Raw genomic sequence first — 20,824 nt, forward strand, 5'->3', positions numbered from 1 at the left:
AGACAGACAAACAAACAAACAAACAAGTAAATAAATAAAACAAAAAACCTGTCACGATCAAGGAGGATTAAGGTCAATTATTTGTATCCTCTCAAGACACGAATCCCACCTTGGACAGAGTGCAGTTTTCCGGGAGAGCAGAGCTAAATGCCAAGTTGGAACTGACTTGCTTAAGGGCTGCTGCAGGTGGGGAGAGGGGTTCCTGAGGCTTGGGTGTCTTGGGAGGTATCTGCTGCAGGCCTGGGACGGTGAGGGTTCCACAGCAGGAAGGCTGTTCTCCCCACCCTTCAGGGCCGTCTCTTGAAGGCGTCTGTGTGTGCTGCTCTTTGCCACAAGCTCGCTGTGGGGTACGAGACTATTGAGATATGATTAAATCAGAGCTGATCCTCCCCATCAGAGTGAGCCCAAGCATGGCCTTCTTCCTTAAATAAAACCTGCCAGAAGCCAGGCATGGTGATCCACACCTGTAATCCAAGCGAATGGGAAGGCTGAGGCAGGAAGATGGCAAATTTGAGGCTGGACTGCACAATTTAGCAAGACTCTGTCTCTAAATAAAATTTTTAAAGAGCTGCGGATATAGCTCAGTGGTAGAGCACTTGCATAGCTTGCTCAAGGACCTCAATACTGTGAAAAAATAAAATCAATCCTGCAGAGACATTGTCTCACCATAAGTCAAAAATTTTTTGGGGGGGCGGATTGAATTCAGGGGCACTCCACCACTGAGCCACATTCTCAGCCCTAGTTGTATTTTTATGTAGAGAAAGAGTCTCACTGATCTGCTTAGTGCCTTGCTGTTGCTGAGGCTGGCTTTGAACTTGTGATCCTCCTGTCTCAGCCTCCTGAGCTGCAGGGATTACAGGCGTGCACTACGGCGCCCGGCTCACCATCTCTCTTTATCCTCAAAATAAAAGCCACCCACAGATATTGAGGAAAAAGAAAAAAAAAACCCACAGAGAAGCAACCCAATTGAGGAATTCAGAGAAATAGGATGGATGGGAGTGTGAGAGCTGAAAGTGAATTGAGAGAGATGATCCAAAAGGAAGAACAGAGAAAAAGACATCCCTGAGTCATAGAGCAAGGTGGTTGCTCAGCCTTGGAAAATGATGGGAACGAGGTCTGTGGTAGGATAAGTTTGTAAGACGCTATTTCCCATGCCTAAACCCACCCACCCTGGGAACTTAAAATGCAAAATGGCTTATTAATGGTGCTGAGAAGTGCTGCAGTAGAGAAATCTGTTTAACTCCTACATTTAAAGAAACTCTTTCCACATCACCCCCTTCCAGCGACATCCTGCGGGCTAGAGTTCTACACTGCACTTTTGGTACGTGTTCCCAGAGTGTGCTAAATAAATACGGTGGCCGCAGAAGAGGTGTTAAGGAAGATGCAAAATAGAATGAGAAAAAGACCAAACAGAAGCTGACGTCGGCTCTCCCTCCTTCCAGTTCTGCGGATTCATGCAGAAAATATGTAAAGTGCGGCTTATACAGCGGAGACTCCAACACCAGAGAATTCAGACGGCAGCAAAGCCAAGAATCCTGAGCAGTTTAGATGGTCTACGTTACTCAGCCTCTCAGGCTTGAGCTGACTCATTTGTAAATTGGAGGAGTTAGGCATCAGGATCTCAGAGACTCTGCCAAACCTTAAAGTCTTAGGTACCAAAGGAGCACTGATCTTTTTCTTTTGGTACTGCGGAGTGAACCCAGGGGCACTTACCTCCTGAGCCACAGCCCCAAACCTTTTTAGATTTCAGTTTGACTCAGGGTCTTGCTAAATTGCTTAGGGCCTCACAAAATTGCCGAGGCTGGCCTTGAATTTATAATCCTCCTGCCTCAGCCTCCCAATCTGCTGGGATTACAGGTTACGCCAGCATTCCTGGCTCAAAAAAAAAAAAAATGTGTACTTTTAATTAGGATCAGGAAACTCTTCTCACTCTTGTCAAGAAAGAAAAACAAAAAACTTATTAGTTATTTGGCTACTCAAAACTGAAGGAACCCATAGAATATTTTCTTCTATTGTGGAGCTCTGAGTAGATGCTGAAAACCAGCTTCATGCTGCCTTGAGATGGGTGCAACGTAAAATCCTTGAAATGCATGCTCTTCTCTAGGAGTCATCTACCTTGGACTCTGTTTTATTTCTTCCTGAAACAGGGACTCACCAAGTTGCCCAGGCTGACCTTGAACTCGTCAAGGTCACAGGCATCCCACTCAAGCTGACTTAAGGAGAACAGAGAACTTGTGGGAGAGAACTATGATATCTAGGGTTGCATCCAGCTTCAGGAACAGGAAGACCTTGGGGACCCAAACAATGTTGTTGAGTGATCCTTCCTCGGATCCAGCCCGGTTTTCTGCTCTGGAGGTTTCCTATCAGGCAGGCGCTCCGTACAGGCAACGAAGGGTGTGGCTCCTGTGGCTGTGACCGTCATGATCCTTGACTGCCATGCTGGAGAACAGAGGCAGAGCCTTGCTCCAGATATTACAAGCAAAAATAATAATCACTAAGGGTTACTGAGCACCTAACCGGGCCAGGTACTCTTCCCACGCCTGGGGGTCTCCATCTCCATGGAGTGGTACTGCTCCATTTCCATTCTATGACCAGAAACCAAGGCTCGGGGAGGTGAAGTGGCTGGTGTGCTGCATGCATGGTCTGTGTGACCTTCATTGAATTATTTAACCTCTCTGTGCCTCCGTTTCCCCATTTGTAAAAATGCCAACAGCGACGGTTTCCCTGGCTGTCGTGAAGATGAAGCGTAGGCCAGCACCGAAGGAAAGGACCCAACAGAACCACTGCTGACGGCTGGGAGCCATAGTCCTCGGTACCACTTCCCCTTTCCCTTCTCTCATCCCCTGCTTCTTTCCCTGTGATGTTCCCCCAAATCTCAATGCCATAACTTCTGTGAGGTGCCCCCAGGTTGACTGTAGGTATCCGAAACACTTTTATATTTTGGAATATTTGCATATGACCTAATGAGCTATCCTGGGGATGAGGCTCAGGTCTAAACACAAAATCATTGTTTCATATTATTCCTCAGAGACTTTGCCTGGAGGTAACTTTACACATTGTTATGGTTTGGACACGAGGGGTCCCCCACAAGCTCACGTGTGGACAATGCAAGAAGGTTCAGAGGAGAAATGACTGGGTTGTGAGAGTCTTAACCCAATCCGAGTGGGAACTGGAAGCCGCGGGGGTGCAGCTATAAGGTATATATTTTGTATCTGTCAAGTGGAATCTCTCCCTCCCTCTCTCTCTGCTTCTGATCATCATGACATGAGCTGCTTTCCTCCGACACCCTCTTCTGCCATGATGTTCAGCCTCACCTCGAGCCCCAAGCCCCGAGGATCGGAGCCGGCCTCCTAAGGACTAAGACCTGAGAAACCATGAGCCCTCACATAAACTTTTCCTCCTTTACAAACTGTTCTTGACAGATCTTTTGGTCACAGCAGCAAAATCGCTGACTGTAACACACTTCTTTTTTTTTTGCATCAGGGATTGCATCCAGGGGTGCTTAACCACTGAGCTGTAGCTCAGCCCTTTTTATTTTATTTTATTTTTAAAAATATCTTTGTTTATTTATCTTTTATGTGGTACTGAGGATCGAACCCAGGGCCTCGCACACGCTGGGCAAGCACTCTACCGCTGAGCCACAACCCCAGCCCCCTTTTTATTTTATAGTTGAGACAGGGTCTTGCTAAGTTGCTTAGGGCCTGGCTAAATTACTGAAGCTGTCTTTGAACTTGTGGTCCTCCTGCCTCAGCCTCCGGAGCCACTGGAATTACAGGCAGGTGCCACCCTGCCCAACTAGACATTTTAAATAATTTTGCACATTTTGACTGTGATGTGAAAGTCAGGTGTGGAATTTTCCACTTTGGTTTTAGGTCAAAGTTCAAAGATTTTGGATCTTGGAGCATCCTGGATTTGGAGAGTTTGGATTAGGGAAGCTCATCCCGTGCATTCGATAAAACGGAGTCTCAACAGATCGTTGTAGTGGATGTAGGGGAGGAAGTTCAACGCAGCAGATGTAGGAAAAAACCACAAGCAAGATGTGGTTTCCATGTGGGGAAGGTGGAGCTGAGAGTGGGGACTAGGTCAAGACTGTCGATCTGGCCTCGCTGGGAGCCAGTCACCAGACCTGCATCCTGAAGGCCAATCCCACACTGCGAAACCTCTAAGGGGAAGCTTCTCCTACTGCTCCCATGGGGGCAGGAGGCAGCCTCAGAGTGTGCCAGCAGGAGAGCTGCGGGGGGCAGCCCACTGTCCCCAGGAGGGAGAGGTAGTGGGTTCATGTGGTGGAAGAGAGGGCAGGGGACCCAGGCAAAGGTCAGGTCCCACAGGAAGCCCTTCCCTGATGGTGATTCCATGAAGAGATGGTGCTAAGTGGTTCTCATCAATTATCTGGCAAGTTTCACAACAAAGACAGGATCTTACAGAAAACTTAATACATGCACTGGCAACAGATGCTTCTTCATTGTGAGATACCCCACCACGTCAACACACTGGGAGGGTGGCTTCCACTGGAATTGGAGCAGCTCTTCCGGATTTCCTTCTGGATTTTGCTGCTGTGACTACAAGATCTGACAAGTGATGGATGGATGCCTGGAATCAAAAGTATTCTATGCTTTTTTTTTTTTTTTTTTTTTTTGGTACTAAGAATTGAACCCATTGGGGACTTTACCACTGAACTACCTCTCCAGCCCTTTTTTAAAATTTTGAGACAGGGTCTCACCGATTTGCTTAGGGCCTCATTAAGTTACTGCAGCTGGCCTTGAACTTGTGATCTTCCCGCCTCCTGAGTCATTGGGATTATAAATATGTAGCCCCACAGTCAGTTCTTATAATCTTGAAACCTGGACACAGGGACACATACATGCAATCCCACTGACTTGGGAGGCTGATGCAGGAGGATTACAAGTTAGAGGCCGGCCTCAGAAACTTGGTGAGACTCCCACCTCAGAAATAAAAATTACAAAGGGCTAGGAATGTAAACCCCTGGGTTCAATCCCCAACACCCCCAAAGTATTCTAAGGCTCCACATTGCTCCTGCTAAGTTCTTCTATATGATTCAGTGTTTTTAACCTCTTTTAATGTGCAGTTCCTAACCTATTAAACAAAACCACCAAGTGAAAGCTCATACTATTAAATCTTGAATATTCAGCCTCCACTCGCTCCTTTGGTGAGTGCGGGAGTGAGGGCACCTGGGCATGAAGTTGGGCGAGGGGAGGACTCACATGCTCAAACCAGCGTCTATCAAAGTCCTGCCCCTGTTTGTTGCAGGGTGTCAGATACGAGGGCTCAAACCTCCAATGACAAGCGTCTGTGAATCCGACACCATTTGTAATGTCAATTTGACTCCTCTCACAGGCCTCTGGTGGCCGTGATGATGGGAAAGAGCCAGACACGGAGGGAAGTGGAAGGTTCTGTGGGGAGTATTTTGGCTTCATGTCATAGCATCAGTGACACAGGGGGCGAGATGAAGCTGGGGGTCTCCTTACCAGCCATGGCTGTCAGAAACTTCCTGAAGTGGACCATGAACGCCCACAGCTGTGCTTTTCAAAAGCAGGTGACATCTGAGGTTGCTGCTGGGTAACAAGTGAAAGTTCTGTGGCCAAATCCAACTCAGTGTGCCAGGAGAGAGAAACACGGCTCCCCCTGAACAGGGTGCCTTGGCCCCCAGCCGTGTCCACCTGCTACCGACTGTGGGGCCTTCTTGCCATAGCTGGGGGAGGAGAGCAAGGCCAACCTGTTCAGGGGTCTGTTGTGGATGCCCCGGGAGCTTCTCAACTGGATAATTAAAAAATAAAATAAGTAAAAAGAGGAGAGAAGGATACTTTCTGGGCTGATACCACTGAGCCTCATCACCCGGGGACCCCCTGCAAACTAGCTGAATGTGCAAACTTCTCAATCTCTAGGGAAGGAGGATGTCCGCCATTGTGTTCTCAAAAGTCCTTAAACGGAGATGGCAAGAAACCCAGGACCAAAGCACCCCGCGGTCAGTGTCTTGTCACTCTACCTGTCCAATGGCACGAATGCCCATGTGTGGCTCTAGAAATGGCGTATGGAGAAAAATAAGGACGAGGCTTCTGTGGAGCTGGAGAGAAGCCAGGCAATGCAGAGTGACCAAAGGCAAGTGGCTTTGGAAAGGGTTTGAGCCTGGGGGAAGAAAACGGCCGTGGGAACTTTTTCCTACGTTCATGCCTTGTAGCTTTAGGCAGTGTCCCAGTCTGTGCCGTTCAGGGTGACCAAAACCAAGACAGACAACCTTTAGTCTTCATGGTCTAAAGACACCGAGGAGGGTTTCCTGCAACAGCTCGGCTGGAAAGTGGGAAAAACTGTAAAAAGAAAGAGTCAGAAAGGCGAGCCTCAGAGTTTGAGCACACATAAAGTTTGAATCCCATCGAGTTAGTTATCCTACCGACATTTTTAAGTCCTTTAGGATTAAAAAGGGCATATGATAGATGACTTTATTGGCAACACATTTAACAACTGAGATTAACTGGACAAATTTCTTGAAAAATACTATTTATAAAGCTGACATAGCAAGAAAGAATCAAACAACAAAACAAAAACACCCCCACTGATTTGCTCTTTATGGCTTACGTTAAATTTGTAAATAATTATTTTAAAAAATGATCTTTTTAAACCAAGGAAACACCTAGCTACAAGATTTCACTGGTAAATTCAATCGCTGAAGAAAAAGTAATAACGATGTTATAAGTTTTTCCAGAAATTAAAGGAGGAAACACTTCTATTTCATTTTATAAGGTCAGTGTAACCCTGATGCTAAAACCTGACAAAGATATTACCAAAAAAGAGTGAGCTGGACAACTCCAGATGATAAAGGATGCATTTGGAGCTGGGGATGGAGCCGGGAGCGGAGCCAGCTCCCGGGTGACATCCTCATCCTCATTTGTGCCGACAGTACTTCTAGCAAATTCAGTAAATGTATATAAAGTCTTTCTCACTGATCTGTCAGGAGAGAGGAAAGACTAAGATTTATGTTAGTGTCTGCCGGGGACGACTGGTGGAAATTAACTCCAAAATGGAATGGAGCTGGGCTTCCTGTGTCATCAGTCACTCTGGGCACAACCCTGGGTGTTGGAAAACGAAACAGACGGCGCAGGTGGGGGAAGGAGGGTCATCAGAACGCTGGGTTGGGCGAAGCACATAAACGGCTGATGTGAAGAAATTGGAGCAGGAGGCTCCTCTGACCCTCCCCCACCTGTCACCATGGAGCGATGGCTGCCTTCACGTCGTCAGAGAGCTCTCCTCCCTTGGTCCTCATCTTGGGTTCTGTTCTCAGCAAGAACTGGTCACCTGGTCCTGCTGACCTGCAGAGGGGCTGGGGCATGTGAAGGGCAGATGGAATATTGGGCATTTACTTCCTTTCCTCCTCTCTCTGTCTCTCTCTCTCTCTCTCTCATCAAGCTTTTGTTTCCCATGTTTTGGGATCACCAAATTGAATTTCAGCTGAATGCCCCTCAAATTTCCATTTTGGCAGAAGCGTTTGCAGTTTATGTGATACATAGTTTTGTAAAGTTAGGATGCATGAAGCAATGCTCGAGAACACCAATTCCACAGTCCTGGATTCAAAAAACGCAACAGTAGCTTTTGCTAATTAAAAGTCATTAAATGTCTTTAAACTGATCTACATTTTCTAAGCGTACAAGGAACACGTGTTGATTTCTATAATTCAAGGGAGGAAAATGACAAAGAAACAACCAACAGGAAAGAGTCCGTAACAGGAGGGAGGAGGAGGAGAGAACTCGGGGACCGCCCCGTCTGGAAAGGGTGGCCTCTTACTGGGCAGGCCCCTGCCGTTCAGCGCTGGCTCTTGCAATCCCACCGACCTGAGTTCAGTCCTATGAGACCGTCTGAGGTCAGATAAGAAGCTCTGAAGCACAGCTGAAGAATTACATGGACTGACTTTTTGAAAATAACCAGCACACTCGTGCGTTTATTTTTAACAAAAGCATTTGGTTTAAGGGAAGTAACAGAACTTGACCCCCACCACGGAATCCTCCCCTGAGGCCCAATCACAGTCTTGCTCTTGCTATAAGCAGGTCTCTCTTCCTAGCACCTCAGAGAAGAGCAACACAGTGCAGAGCCGGTGGCTCTCGGAGATTGACAGGCTCCGCTCTGAAACCTGAGAAGGGCCTCTCCTCAAGAGCGTTACCTGGGGCTGCCGCAAAATGACGTGCACAGGTCACGGAGAGTGGGCGACACTACAAAGGGATGTTTGGGATATTTCTTAGTTTTCAAGAGCAGTGATACACCCAATGTTGGCCGCATACAGAATCACCTTGGGGGAGATTTAAAAACAAACAAAAAAACCCCTGTTCTCCTTCAACTCGAAATACCAGGACTCAGTTATGCCATCTTGGGCAAGCCACCCCATCTCTGTGAGTCTCTGCTTCTTTTTCTTCTTCTTTTTTTTTTTTTTTTTTTGGTACCAGGGTTTGAACCCAGGGGCACTTAGCCACTGAGCCACATCCCCAGCCCTTTTTATCTAGAGACAGTGCGTTCTTGCTGAGTAGCTGAGGGCTTAGCTAAGTTACTGAGGCTGGCTTTGAACTCAGGATCCTCCTGCCGCAGGCTCCCAAGCCACTGGGATTACAGGCGTGCCCCACAACGCCCAGCAAGTCTCAGCTTCTGCCCTGGCAAGTCCCCTTAATAAACCTGCCTGTGTACATCGAGAGAGATGGGGGTGAGGAGCCAACAAGCCAGCAGCCTTTTGAAATAAACCAAGTATGAGGGAGAAGTGAGTTCCACCATCTCCTGACAGCCAAAGGCTCCCTCTATAACAGGGACTGGCAGTGCTGGGAGGCATCTGATCACCCTCTGGGGACCCCTCAGGACTGACTTCTCAGTGATCAAAGAGAAGGGCCTCATGCTTGTCACACGGTCAATCTGGAAACACTGCAGCGTTCCCCTGGGCCAGCGGGCAGGCTGTTTGGGAAGCTAACTGGGCAGATGCGGCGAAGTCATAACAAGTTGATTTGAGGGACGTTGGGGCCAAGGGTCTAAGTGCAAAGATCACAGGGACTTAAAGATCAAGAGCCAACATGTGTGGGTGCGCCCAGGTGTGTGCACCTATGTGAGAGTGTGCGTGTGTGCACACCGGTTCTCAGCCTTTGAGTTTCCTGTTCTTTCCTGGTAGAGGGGACAAAGTGGCACACGGGAAGGTCCCTTTCCTAGTCCTGAATCCTTCTGCCCTTTGCTATCTGTGGGACCTAAACCAGTCCTCCCTCTCCTGGACGCCTCCGATGTGATTTCAGGGCATTTTCAAAGAAAGTGTCTGTTTCCTTCTAACCCTAAATCTCTAAGGTCTAAGATAGTCTTATCTGATCATTTTATATGTGGCTTTCATGGTAGCTACAATTGTCAGTCAACTAAGGATTTGACCAGGATTCTTTGTCAGGAAATTAGCTTCCTAGTGTATCTTTGTTTATTATTTATTTATTTGTAAAACATAAGCTGCTTGCTCTTCAACTGTCGTAATGGATACAACATATCACACTTGTACCTTGTCAGTCAACAAACACCTGTGGCCAGGCTTCCTGGGTGGGTTGTTCCTGGGAAAGGCAAAGCCTCTTTATGTGTCTGTGATCAACCACAATTAACCCAGAGACCATCTAACAATGGCCCAGGCACAACACCAGGCGAGTGACCCAGGGGCCCTGAGCTCCCCCTGGTCCCTGCAGATGGAGATGAAATCACTGTTGGCATTGGGGGTGGTGACTGAGGAAACTAAGCCCTTCCTACGTCCAACCCAGGCTGCCACAAAGTCAGCCCAAACACCTTGGTATCTCTCTGTGAGTCCCTCAGCAAACCCACCACCAATCACTTTAAGTCTAGACCAGCTTCCCAAAACTATCTATGCCACTTCCCTTTTATTAGAGAAAGAAATACAGAGTCAAGGAAAATTCCTTTAGAAAAAGACTAATCCAATTCCTATGTTTGAATACCTACATGCCTGGCACTGTCCTAGGCTGTAGAGGTTCATCGTTGAACCACACAGACACCATTCAAAGGCTTAGGTGCCATCTGGGCAGAGGCCGACCAAAAAAAATATCTATCTATCTATCTATCTATCTATCTATCTATCTATCTATCTATCTATGTGTGCGTGTATGTGTACACACACACACACACACACACATGCTTTTTAGGACCTTCTTCATGGTTTTCAAACAGATTCTGGATTGTCATGATTTCCTAAAAATGTGCTGTCCCAAAATGGAGCCAAAACTTCATCTATTCTAAAATAGATGAAACCTGGCTTTCCAGCTCATAGCGAAAGTGGGTTTTTGTTTTTAGACTTGTATTTGCCTCTGTTTGGAGAGGAGGCTCAAATGTGTCTTACTTGTTCCTTGGCTTGACTTCTAACTTCCATTTTCAGAACCATAGCAGGTGAGCCCACCGCGTGCCCTGGTCTCAGGCTGCGCCTAGAATGAGGGTCGAAGTGTTTGTGGGAGAATGTTGCTCTCTGCAGATTTAGTTTCTTACTCATGGCATCCAAATTAGCAGTTTAAGTCCACTTTTCTCCAAAAACAAACAAATAACTCAGCAAAATAACTGGATTTTTTGTTAGGTGCTTTCTGTTACAAAAACACAGAGATCCGGGCAGGTTGGCTAAGCAAGGGAGCATGGAGTACAGACAGACCCAAAATTAGGGTGGTTCAACTTACAATTTGTCTGCTGATGTCAATAAGCTCTCAGAAGAATCTGCACTTGGAGTTCTGAACTTTGACCTTCTCCTAGGCTGGCAACAGGCTGCAGAATCCTCTCTGGAGGTTCAGGGCGGTGGCAGCCGGCCGGTGATCACTCCAGGGACAGCTGGTGCTCTAGGCCGCTGCTCTACAGGTGGGTGTATCCAGTGCACTTTTGACTTCCCATGTTTTCAACTTCGGAGGGGTTTATTGGGAGGTAAACCCACAAAAGCTGAAGCCCCTCTGCACAGAGGTTCAAGTGGCATGAGACAGAGTGCTGGAATTCCAAGGTCACAAACCATAGGGCAGCTGGGCCTCACAGACACAAAGCGGGCCAAGGAGCTCCAGAGGCACAACCTGGGGCCTGAGATGACAGGACCCTGAGCCATCGGCTTCCCTCACGCCTTTCCCCACTCTAACCTGGATTCTTCCCAGTCGTATCTTTTCTCTGCCTAACTTCTGATTTGTGACTTGGCTTGCTCTCAGGGGCTCTCTGTGCTGCTGCAACAGAGCGTACTTTTAGAGCACGCGCCCCCCCCCCTTTGGCTCATGTCCACCCAATTTGCTCCATATTTCTCAATTCAAAATTTCTTTTTTTTTTTTTTTTTTTAGAGAATGAGAGAGGAGAGAGGGAGAGAGAGAGAGAGAGAGAGAGAGAGAGAGAATTTTTAATATTTATTTTTTAGTTCTCGGCGGACACAACATCTTTGTTGGTATGTGGTGCTGAGGATCGAACCCGGGCCGCACGCATGCCAGGCGAGCGTGCTACCGCTTGAGCCACATCTCCAGCCCCTCAATTCAAAATTTCAAGGATAAAAATTGAATTGGGCTGGGTGCTGTAATGAGCACCACCACGTACCACCTGGTGAGTCTGGGAAAGCAAACACAGCAACTCAGGAGGCTGAGGCAGGAGGATTGCAAGTTCAAGGCCAGCCTCAGCAACTTAGTGAGGCCCTATGTAACTTAGCAAGACCCTGTCTCAAAATAAAAAAATAAAAATGAAAAGGGCTGGGAATGTGGCTCGGTGGTTAAGTGCCCCTGGGTTCAATCACTAGTACAAAAAAAAAAAAAAAAAAAGAAGAAGAAGAATTGAATTGGATCTCTTTGTTCATCCCAGGCCGATTTGTAGCCAGTTTCCTGGTTGAAAGAAAACATTTGCTGGGGCGCCATTGAGGGGTTGGCTGTTCTTGGCTCAGGTGTGCTCCCCTGTCTCATCCACTCTTGCTATAGGGGATCTTGCTGTGGATGGTGTATGCTGAGGGCCAGCTCATCATCAGGACCTGTGGGCACCGCAGATGTGACCGTCCAGTCCAGTGGCCATGGGGACTTTTGTCAGCCTCCCAATCACACTTTTACACAGTGAATCCACTTCTTCTTTGGATTCTCCATTGCACCCCACTATTAGTGAACACTGACCGCCAGTATCTCTCTCTTCTTTCCGAGGCAAGTTTAAAGATTTCTAAACATTTTCTATCATCAGAGGCTTCCTCAGTTTCCTGAGAAGCATGGGATGATGCTTCTTTCTCAAAGGGAGTACAACTCACTTTGGGTGCGACCTTTTTAACAGGGGCCTGGAGAGGTCTGGATCAGGGCCTAGTGGATGCTGATGGTTTGGGTGCCGGGACCCAGAGCTAGGCTTGCTGGAGGGCAGGTGTTATGACTCTGAACTGAGGTCTTCAGAATCAGGGGAAAGGTGGAGAAGCTAAGAGCGGGCGGCAGAGCCAGGTCCAAATCGGGATCAAGAACGAAGATCAGGAACTGGCCCACCTGGATCAGATGGGGGTGCTGAGCCAACCCGCCTGCTTTTGCTGCCCAGACTCACCAGGGGGTCGTGGCGGATGTGCTGAAGAGCCAGTGTCTTGTCCTTCTCCCTTTCCTCCTGGTCCAGTTCTCTGCCTCCATGTCTGATCACCCCTACTCTCCTTCATCACCTCGGCTCCCCAGGCTTCCTGCGGGGATCACCTCTTCCTGCCGATCGCAAAGCTCTCCAGTGTCTCGAATCTCTGGGGGTTCAGTGTGACATGATTCAAGCTCCTCCATCAGCTTGCTTTAAAGAACAAACCCGGAAGACACATTTGAGGGTGGGGAGAAGGGAATTGCCCTGGAATCCCTGTTTGGAATGCACTGGCGAACGTGGCCCAGGGAGCCTCAACTTCACTATTTAATGCTGTATTCTGGGCACTAAGAGCGAAAATGGGCCTTTGCGCACCTGCTTGGGAGCCCGGCTCTCTCTTTTAGCTCACAATCCCTTGGAACATATCTTACTCATAATTTCAGGGCTACTTTAGAAGGTACAACTTAGCTACTAAAACTCTGCATAATGGGACACTATTTTTGTGGATAAATCATCTGTTATTTTTTAAAGCAAACTCTGACCTTTCAAGAGCAATATTTTTTTTTCCATGAGACAATGATTTTCTCTGCTGCGTTTGAAGGGCCAGTTATTTAGTACTATTCCAATATCCCTAAACTCTAGGATATTTGTATTAGCTAAAATAAATAAATAAATTAAAATAAAGAAAGAAAAGAAAACATATGATTCTAAAGAAGCAGCTACATCACCCATTCATGGACTCAATTGCAACATTAGGGCATTATCCTGGTCGGGGATAAACTTCAATTCAAAAAGTATGTGTTTACCACTGTTCCAAAAGAATCAAGGGAAGTAGTTATCGAGTACACAGTGTTTGCTACGCATGAGACCAATTTAAATTGCACAGAGGAAACCCACATCACAAAGTGCTTCAGGTACCACCTACTATAAAGTGGCAAGCAAATTATGTTGACTTGTCTCCTTATTAACATAAAGAGGAAATAGGAGTATCATTCTGTCTCTCACTAGGATGTAGTGTTCTGCAGGCCTCTATCTGCCAACCAAGAGGCATGTTCTAAGTGCCTACAGATGAGGAGACACTGCTACTAAAAGTCACGTGTACCTTTCCACCAGGTCAATTGATTTTCTTATTCAAGTGACTCAAGAGCAGCAGTAACTTCATCTAATGTGGCATTAAAGGTGTGAAAACTGAGGCTCACTACAAAATCCTTTTTCTCCCCAACTCTCTAAAATCTTTTTCCTTTGTGCATCTAAAATAATTAGTTACTTGTAAACAGAATGCCCATAGCAACAATGCTCATTCACATATTTTTCCCACATTTGATATCTTATTTAAGAGCAAGGGGTTTGGAGTCAAGTTAAAATTGAGTTGATATTGTGACTATTTCTGTAAGTAAATGTGATGTTGGGGAAGCCACTTAAGCTCTCTGGGTCTGTTTTCTTATCTCTAAAATGGGACTAATAGTAGAAATTACCTCACTGGCTATTAAGAATTAAGTGAAATAATATTTGCAAATTTCTTAGGACTGGGAGTATACATTCAATAAGGCTGGATTTAATTATTATTCTTTAATAACTGGCCCAGCTTTTGTAATTCTGCCAGGCAGTTTCCATGGATGAGTCAAGTGACTTATCCAGGGTTAAACAATTCGCTAGTGACAACACAAGGTCTTCTGACTCCAGGCCCCAGGATCCCCGCCTCACCCCATTACCCCCAGTCAGCTTTATAGACTTTCACAGAATGAGATGCAGTGTCCAGCACAAGAAGAGAATTCTCCTTGGTGAAGGTCAGTGCCACAGGATGGGAAAGGCCCTCAGTGACCATGGGCTTCAATCCTGGGAACTCTTCAGGTTTTCCTAGGCACAGGATAGCTGGACCCGAGGTATCTGTCACCACCACATTCCCCTGGTGATCAAAGGTCACAGCTGAAGCAGTAACTCTGGAGGGAAAGAAGAGGCTCAGCCCAAAGGTATCCACCTGGCCGATCAGTTGCATACTTGAGCTAAACACCTTCACCCTGCTACTGCAGGCCCCGGGTCCCAGGGCCCACGGGTGCTCTAGGACGGCCACAGCCCCAGTGAGCCAAGACACTGCCACCCCTCGGGGGCTGCTCAGATGAGCTTGCAACCTTTCTGTTCTCTGAAGGGCTCCTTCCAGGAAGTCGACTTCCAGCAGGTGCAGAGACCCTCCTTCCGCATCGGTTACCAGGACCCCATTCTGAGGGGTGGTCTCCACACCCCAAGGTAAGGAGAACTGGCCTCCCATGACGAGCTTGATCTGGCCAAAAAAATCAAACACTTTGACGGAGCGGTCGCCAGCGTCGGTGACAACCACGTGGCAGTCACTGGTGACGGTGACGTCCAGTGGGTACCTAATGTCTTGGGCGGCGTCACCTTTCTCTCCAAATTGATGCACACATCCTCCCCCTGAGTCAAAGATCTTGACCCGCCTCTTGCCATCGTGCACCACCACGACCCGTCCCGTCTTGGGACAAAGTGCCAGACCCGTGGGGTTGACCAGGGTCCCCCACCCGCCAAAGGCGTGGTGGCAGCTAAGGGCCCCGGGGATGCAGGGGGCGGCGCAGGGGGCGGCTGGGGACCGGTGAAGGGTGGAGCCCAGGAGCTCCAGCAGGTGCAGCACCGGCAGGCAGTCGCTGGTGTCGCAGGCGCGGCAGGCTCGCCGGCAGAAGGGGCACTCGAGGGCCAGGGTCCGCGGGTGTGCCAGGGCGGCCACGCAGGCCAGGCAGACCACGTGGCCGCAGGCCAGGTTGCGCGGGCGCCGCTGCTGGCTGTGGCCGAACCTCTCAAAGCACACCTTGCACTCGAGCAGGCCGATCTCGGCCTCGCGCACCAGCTCCCGCGGCGTCCCCCCGCCGCCCGAGGCCTCCTCCCCCATGGCGCGCTGTCCCCGGCTGGACGCTGCCCCCGCGCAGCCCGCGGTCACGGTCACTGGGCGGGGCGTCCGCCCTGACGTCGAGCGCCGCGGGTGGCTGACCGCGACCTACCGCCCCCTGGTGGGCGCGCGGCGTTTCTGCCTGCGTGGACGTTTCGCGGACGAATTCACGTGCGCATTTTTTGTGCAGACCGGTAACCCCCAGCCGTGGGTGGATCCCCTGCATTTAACAGGGGAGGAAGCACAGCCATGGAGGACAGGGTGTCCCTGTTCTTCAGCCCATGAAGGACAAAGCAGGAAGTAGAACCCAGGATTCCAGCGCTGGAGTCCCATGGTCCCTTCATGTTAGGTGTGACCCCGCTGGGAGAACACAGACGCGTCAAGGTTAAAACTCTCAGAAAGTGAGAAGGTGTGCGCACTTCTTTGGTGTGTTTTAAGACGTTTGTAGTAAAGCAGATGTTTCCTGAATACTTATAAAATGAATTTGCATGCGGAAGAAGGAAGGTTATAGGACAATACTCCAACACACTAAGCTTGTGACTTTCAGATGGAGAGCCATGGCTGAGAGTGCCTTCCAGAGGAAGAAATATAAAATGATAACGCTGTTAACAATTACTATAGAAATTTGCTCCATGCCTGCCTTTTTTATAAAAAGGGTTTACATAGGTTATCTCTTTTAAACCTCATGACAATCCTATATGGTGTATTATTTTCATCACTCATTTTCTACAATAGAGTTCTTAGAAGGTTCAATATCATGTCTAGGGTTGCATGGCTAGCAAGTGGCTGAGCTTCAACCCCGGAGATTTAGCTGCCCTGGGGTGTGGTCTGGGCTGCTGGGATTTGTAAAGGCCCCCCAGCTGATTATAACATACAGTCACGTCTGAGAACCAATGCACTGTGGTGAGTCCATCAAATACCAACAGGTTCCAGTATTCCAATCTCAGGTAGGATTGAAAGCAAAAAAAAAAAAAATCTATTACAGTCTTCCATTTGCAGGATGTTTTTACCCAAATGTCTTACTCGAACAAGGCTCTTGACATTCTGTTCACTTAGAGATCCCAGTCATAACCAGTGACCCTTTTATTTCCTAGACTTCTGAGAACACAGGGTTCTATCACCTGTTAAAACCCCGGGAGAGAAACTTAATGTAAGACAAGAAAGAACATTTCCTTATTACTTGTTACATGATTCAAAGATTGTATATTAGAATACCACAACCAACTCAGTTCCGTAATTTCACAATACATTTCCATTCCAACTAAATTATCCACTAAAAACACACCCAACAGAGAGTTCTTCCAGAAGTAATTTCTTAGTGAAGAAATACCATTCAGAACATCAAAAAATGGAATATTTTTAGAAACAGTGTTGCCTAATAGAAATATGAACGCTACATTATATCATGCTAATTTTTTTGTCGCCACACTTTATAAAAGAAGCTAGTGATGTTAATTTAAGTGTATATTTTATTTAAACCCCAAATATACAAATATTGTCACTTTGATTTTTTAATCATTACAAAAAATATCAATGAGATGTTATACTCTTTCTTTTGTGTGTCATAAGTAAAATCCAGTGTGTATTGTTCACTTACAGCACATTCCAGTTCAGATTAGCTCCCTTTCAAGTGCTCATTAGTCACACGTGGCCAGTGGCAGTCACACAAGGCTGGCTGCTACCCTCAGAGCAACACAAATGCAGGCCAGGTCTGTGCTGAGATGTTACCTTCTCAAGATGCTTCCCAGACTGACTCTGTGGATCCTTGACTTACTCTAACTTGTCTCTTCTCCAACATTCTTTAAAAAATATTCAAATATCTCAATTCATTGTTGACTATAGCTGAACTTTCACCCTTCAGCCATGTCCTGCCAGACTTCCAAGAGGGAGAGGTAGGAGGGTCCAACTCCTCTGTACACTACTTGCTAATCCTACCACCTTCTTGATCCTTTGTTGCCCCCGTGAGGCAACTAATAGTACTGCACCACCAGCTTTGTTAGCCCTTGGGGCTGCAGCCCAATCAAGGCCTGGGGAAATACAAAGAAGCACATGTTCACAAGACAAATCAGAGCAAGCTGCAATAATGTCCATAGACCTGGGCCCTGGGGTGCACGCCTGTAACCCCAGTGACTGGGGAGGCTGAGGCAGGAGGATCCCAAGTTCAATGCCAGCCTCAGCAACTTTGCAAGCCCCTAAGCAACTTAGTGAGACCCTGTTTCAAAATAAAAATTCACAAGGGCTGGGGATGTGGCTCAGTGTTTAAGTGCACCCTGGGGTTCAATCCCTGATACCAAATAAATAAATAAACAAATAAAATATGTCCTTAGTAATTGCTCTACTGCATTAGTTGGACAGCATAGTCCAACTATGATGGAAAGCTTTGTGACACCCAATTTACCCTCATAATTAACTGTCCAGTAGTAAATTTGACATATAGGAATATAACTTGTGGCATTTGATTGGGGATTAAGGTTTTCTCAATTAAGTCCTTTTGTGATTTAGGGTCATCATATCCTGGTTGGTGCTCTTGGCTACTGTTATCTTTGGCCTCTGCTGATGCCCCATGGAGTAGCTGCGGTTTCTAATCTGGGAGAACTTCCTGTCAGCAGAAGCCAGCATTCCCTCCTTTTACACTGTTCCTATTCCTACTTAACTGAAGATATGGAGTCCAGAAGGCTTTTTTGTAATCCACTCTTAAAACTGCACCTTATCTTCATTCCCGATTTCTTTCACACCTATCTCTGCAGAGATAAGAGAGTTCCACACCTGGTTTTGCTCAACACTGTATCCAAGTTCCTGTACTTACATTTGCTGAATGAATGCCGACTACAGTGACAGGGGAAATACAGCTGTCAAAAAATGTTGGGCTGGGGCAGAACACATGCCCAGCGTGACTGAGGCCCCGGATTCAATCTCTAGCACCATCAAAACCAAATTTTGTTTTTGGTAAAATATTTAGTAACTGTGCTCTTCAGGAGGCTGAGGCAGGAAGACTGCAAGTTGGAGTCTAGTCTGTCTCAAAAGAGGCTGGGGGTATTGTTAAGTGCCCCAGGGTTCAATTCCCAATATCCCCAAAACAAAACAACAAACCTGTTGATTGAAACTTTTTGTCAAAGCACACATATAAGTGGACAAAAAAGTAAGAAAGCACATCTCCATCTTTTCAGTATTATCTCAAGCAATAAGATTTGGTTGTTTTTGTTTGTCCTTCTTAGACTTTCCTATATCTTCCAAATTTCCAGAGTATCATTTTTATTATTTATGTATAAATAATTGCTAGTATCTGATTTCTAAATACTACTTCCCTTGACCATTCTCCTCTACCTTCTGTTGACAGGTCTTACCAGTAGTGAAACCAATTTCTATCAACATCCGCTGGTTATTCACGCCTGCAATCCCAGTGGCTTGGAAGGCTCAGGCAAGAGGATCTCAAGTTCAAAGTCAGTCTCAACAACTTAGTGAGGTCCTAAGCAACTCAGTAAGACCTGTCTCCAAATAAATACAAATTGAACTGGTTATTGTGGCTTAGTGGTTAAGCACCCCTGGGTTCAATTCCCAGTGCCAAAAACAAAACAAAAACCAAACAAACAAGAAAACACACTCCACTGGTTAACAGATTTTCAGGCATATTTTCAATTTAAACATTGAATTTACATGTAATTAAGAAATCTGGAACATGACTATTTGTCACCCACAGCACAATGACTGTGCTTAAGGTACCTGTATGGAATCCTATCTTATCTAACTCTGCCACTCTGGTGAATTTTTTAAAAATATTTTTTTAGTTGTAGATGGACACTTTATTTATTTATGTGGAGCTAAGGATCAAATTCATGTGCCTCACACTTGCTAGGTGAGTGCTTTACCCCTAAGCCACAACTCTAGCCCTACTCTGGTGAATTTGTAATATAATGTTTGGCAAAAAATAAAGCACATCAGATAAGAAGTGCTGAACAGTCAGAGCTATAAGGATTAAAGACTATTATTATTGTTTACCTTGCAGTATTTGGGGAATCAAACCCAGGGCCTAGCACATGCTAGGCAAATAAATACTCTACTATGAAGCAACAACATTGCCAATACTTTTTAGTTTGAGACAGGGCCTCTCTAAATTGCCCAGGCTGGCCTTGAACTTGTGATCCTCCTGCCTCAGCCTCCCAAATAGCTGGGATTATAGGCATGTGTCATCACGTTCAGAAAGACAATTTTGAGTTTTAAAAAGCATTTAGTAGAAATCTTTCTTTGAAAGATCTTTAAGTGTGTGCCATATACTTATATACATATATAAATGAGCATACATCTAGATTGTTCCTTTTATAAGAATAAAATAGTGCTAGGTGTAGCTACAACTGTGAACAGGTAAATTACTTGGACTAACATCTCTGTGGGTTAGGTTTCTATTAGCACAGGAGTCCCTTCATTTGGGAACTCTCTCACAGGTACATCTTTCAGGCTACCTTCTGTGGTCCTCTGACCATTAACCGTTCATGATGCCAAATCTCTGGCTTGACCGAAGTCAGCGTGAAAGCTTTGGTCCTATCTCTTTGTGCTTTTCCTTCCCCACTCACCCACACAGACTATTATATTCTTTTCTTGTTTCCTCCAGACTGCTAATGATAACTTTGAAGACCTATGTTGGACATCATAACCCTTCGTGGGCGAGGGCAAGGCAGTTAATGAATCACGGTGTCAGGGCAGAAGGTTCAGATCCTGTTATTTAAAGTACAAAATGAAATAAAAGGCATTTTTAGAAAAAGTCTGAGAATAATTCAATTGCTGTAAAACAATGTATATTTTTTTTAGAGAGAGAATTTTTTTAATATTTATTTCTTAGTTTTCAGTGGACACAACATCTTTATTTTATTTTTATGTGGTGCTGAGGCTCGAACCCAGTGCCCCGCGCAAGCCAGGTGACCGCGCTTCTGCTTGAGCCACATCCCCAACCCTATATCTTCTATCTTGAGACTTTTAAAAAAGTTCTTCCAAGGAGGACACATATTACATGAAAGATTGACTATATAAGATTATCTCATTTAAGATTCTTTGGGTACAAGTTACAGAAACCAACTCCAGCTCCTGCAGGAGAAGCGGGCATTATCACATGGCAGGACACTCTTCCACACCTCCTGGGAAGGTGAAAACAGGGACACAGACACCTGTGGTCTCTCTCCTATTTGCGTCTCTGCTTTTTTTTTTTTTTCCATGTTACATTTTCACCCTCTCTGCATTCAGCTTACTGTTAGAGCCCCAAGTCCAAAAAAATCTCAAAAGAGAATCAGATTGGCTCAGCTTGGGTCAGTGGTCCACTCCTGTTTCACTCAACTGGCTGTGGTATGTGTGGGTATGTGTGGCTTCTGAGCCCACACTGTGGCCTGGGGGCAGGGCTCGGGAAAT

The 20,824-nt window shown here is 46.5% G+C and overlaps 1 protein-coding gene across 2 annotated transcripts; it reads right to left on the reverse strand.

Moving 5' to 3' along the window:
• Positions 1-14,091: 14,091 nt before the first annotated feature.
• Nhlrc1 (NHL repeat containing E3 ubiquitin protein ligase 1) lies at positions 14,092-15,474 on the reverse strand. Of its 2 annotated transcripts, XM_040282108.2 has the most exons (2): positions 14,667-15,474; positions 14,092-14,477 (listed from the first exon to the last, which is right to left on the reverse strand). In XM_040282108.2, the coding sequence occupies exons 1-2, from the start codon at positions 15,431-15,433 to the stop codon at positions 14,246-14,248; spliced, it is 999 nt and encodes a 332-aa protein (XP_040138042.1). In that variant the 5' UTR covers positions 15,434-15,474; the 3' UTR covers positions 14,092-14,245. The 2 variants fall into 2 exon arrangements, with proteins under 2 accessions (XP_040138042.1, XP_005329201.1); XM_005329144.4 differs by having other exon boundaries at positions 14,092-15,473.
• Positions 15,475-20,824: the final 5,350 nt, after the last annotated feature.

Source organism: Ictidomys tridecemlineatus, chromosome 8, assembly GCF_052094955.1.
Source record: "Ictidomys tridecemlineatus isolate mIctTri1 chromosome 8, mIctTri1.hap1, whole genome shotgun sequence".
Taxonomy (NCBI): domain Eukaryota; kingdom Metazoa; phylum Chordata; class Mammalia; order Rodentia; family Sciuridae; genus Ictidomys; species Ictidomys tridecemlineatus.

What these genes read in the sequence shown, in the direction of transcription:
- Nhlrc1 (XM_005329144.4), bottom strand. Translation starts at nt 15,433, where the DNA reads ATGGGGGAGGAGGCCTCGGGCGGCGGGGGGACGCCGCGGGAGCTGGTG.